Source organism: Anastrepha obliqua, chromosome 3, assembly GCF_027943255.1.
Source record: "Anastrepha obliqua isolate idAnaObli1 chromosome 3, idAnaObli1_1.0, whole genome shotgun sequence".
NCBI lineage: Eukaryota > Metazoa > Arthropoda > Insecta > Diptera > Tephritidae > Anastrepha > Anastrepha obliqua.
The window spans coordinates 33,956,592-33,958,860 of NC_072894.1; the positions used below are offsets into that span (position 1 = coordinate 33,956,592).

At 39.9% G+C, this 2,269-nt stretch overlaps 1 protein-coding gene across 1 annotated transcript; it reads left to right on the forward strand.

Annotated features, from left to right (window-relative positions):
* Positions 1-330: 330 nt before the first annotated feature.
* Positions 331-2,009, forward strand: LOC129241462 (ras-related protein Rac1). Its single transcript, XM_054877794.1, has one exon. It carries the CDS (start codon positions 1,109-1,111, stop codon positions 1,685-1,687), a length of 579 nt encoding a protein of 192 aa, XP_054733769.1. The 5' UTR covers positions 331-1,108; the 3' UTR covers positions 1,688-2,009.
* The last annotated feature ends 260 nt before the right edge of the window (positions 2,010-2,269 follow it).

Consider the following 2,269-nt stretch of genomic DNA (forward strand, 5'->3'; position numbering starts at 1 on the left):
ACGATGGCAACACTGTCACCTGCACTTGCTGAGAGCGACTAAACGCCAACACATAGTAAGTATTCTCATGCTAACGATCAACACTCGATCAGATCAGAGTGAGACAAAACTGACCTCACTGAAGCAGGAACCAGCAAACTAACTGTTAGAGGAAAAGAATCAACCTGCTTAATATAGCGTGCGGTTAAAGTGAGTAAGCAGTCTCTTACACGATCAACTAAAAGTATCTCTGTATCTCTACGCTACCTACACACTAGCGGCCTACTCACTCAGATGTTCCTACAGCACAGCACTGCATGTAGTATTTGTTGCTTAGTTTTAGCAGAGATTGCAAAGCATTTGGGTGTGTTTTTTGTGTTGTCGCTGTGTTGCTGTGCTGTCATCGTCACGACCACTGCAAAGATTGAAAGTGTATTGAAGAAAAGCAAAAAGCTACTCGCGTTTATAGAAGTACATGCATATGCACATACACAAATGTGAATAAAAAGCCAGCCACTCAAAAAATTGGCAATTTTTCAAGAAATTAAATAAAAACAATAACAAATGCTCAATAGTCGAAAAGTAGCTGTGTGCCGCGCTTTGTTGACATTGAAATTGTGTTGAAACGTGGTTGAAGCAAAAATTTTATGAATTTTAATATAAGAAGTTGTGTAATCGCAGCAATAGCAGCAACTATAGTAAACTGATTGGCTTTTAATTAAGAGGTGAAACGAAAAAAGTGAAATAATTTTTTAGATAGTGAAAAATAGTGAGCAAAATCAACATTATTCCATACCAACACACACACACACAGTCCAGCCGCACACGGATAGAGGAAGGCAGAAACGAGTAATTGAGCAACCAATTGAATCAGATAGCCAGAGTGGAGGTCCCCCACCACCCGCAGTAACGCTGCAGACACGTCAACTCCAACACATCCACCAACAACGCGAAAAACTGGTAAACCAAGCAGAAAATTCTGAGAATTCAGCTTGCAAAAACGGCACTCGTGCTACAACAACAAAAATTGCTAAGATAACCACATAATCAACTAGCAGAGTAAAGCATTCGCCACACCAATCTTAAAGCACAGCTACAATACAAGTTTTTTCCGCCATCCCATCGCACTATGCAGGCCATCAAGTGCGTCGTCGTCGGCGATGGTGCCGTGGGTAAGACTTGCCTACTCATTAGTTATACCACAAATGCCTTCCCTGGCGAGTATATACCCACCGTCTTCGATAATTACTCCGCCAATGTGATGGTCGATGCGAAACCCATTAACCTGGGTCTTTGGGATACAGCCGGACAAGAGGATTACGATCGTTTGCGCCCACTCTCCTACCCGCAGACTGATGTTTTTCTCATATGCTTTTCACTTGTGAATCCGGCCTCTTTTGAGAATGTGCGCGCCAAATGGTATCCAGAAGTTCGTCATCACTGCCCCAATGTACCGATCATTTTGGTTGGCACGAAATTAGATTTGCGCGATGATAAGGCTACTATTGAAAAGCTGAAGGAGAAGAAACTCACACCCATCACCTACCCACAGGGCTTGGCTATGGCCAAAGAAATTGGTGCTGTCAAATATCTGGAGTGTTCGGCGCTGACGCAAAAGGGTTTGAAAACGGTCTTCGACGAGGCCATACGTTCAGTGTTGTGCCCGGTGATGCGCGTCAAGCGACCACGCAAATGTTCGTTGTTGTAAGTCGATGCCCAGCTGTTCACCGTTCCAAATGTAAGATGAAATGGAGAAATAAACAAAGCCACGTTGAAGGATTAAAAGAAGACAAAGTGAATTTCTTCACGAACTCAAAAGAAAGAAAGAAAGAAAATAAGTTAAGCATAAATTGTTAAATTATTTCATGTAAAAGTGTATGCACGAATACGAATGCATATGTATGTATGTACATGTGTTATTTGTCAGCAGGTAGATGAGGCAAATGAAAAATCGAGAAAGTGGAAAATCAGCGGAATAATAATTGTTTTGAATAACTAATAAATGCACTTTTTGTTATTGTAAATACATATTTACTGAACTTTAACATTCATAAATATGTATGTACATGTAAACAATTATATCAAAGTATGCGCGTAGGAGGTAGCACGCATATCTTTCATTCTAATTTTTATTCTTGTTTTTATGATTTTATTTTCTTTTTTTAATTTGCATGTTTAATATGAGTACTTCACACACACACACATAATGCAAAAACAAGTAGTCATACTTTAATAAAGAAATATGGAAAGAGTCAGACCAAAGCCAGGGCTTAACTCGCTTAATTTCAAT

Coding starts and splice junctions, on each gene's coding strand:
- LOC129241462 (XM_054877794.1), top strand. CDS start 1,109: ATGCAGGCCATCAAGTGCGTCGTCGTCGGCGATGGTGCCGTGGGTAAG.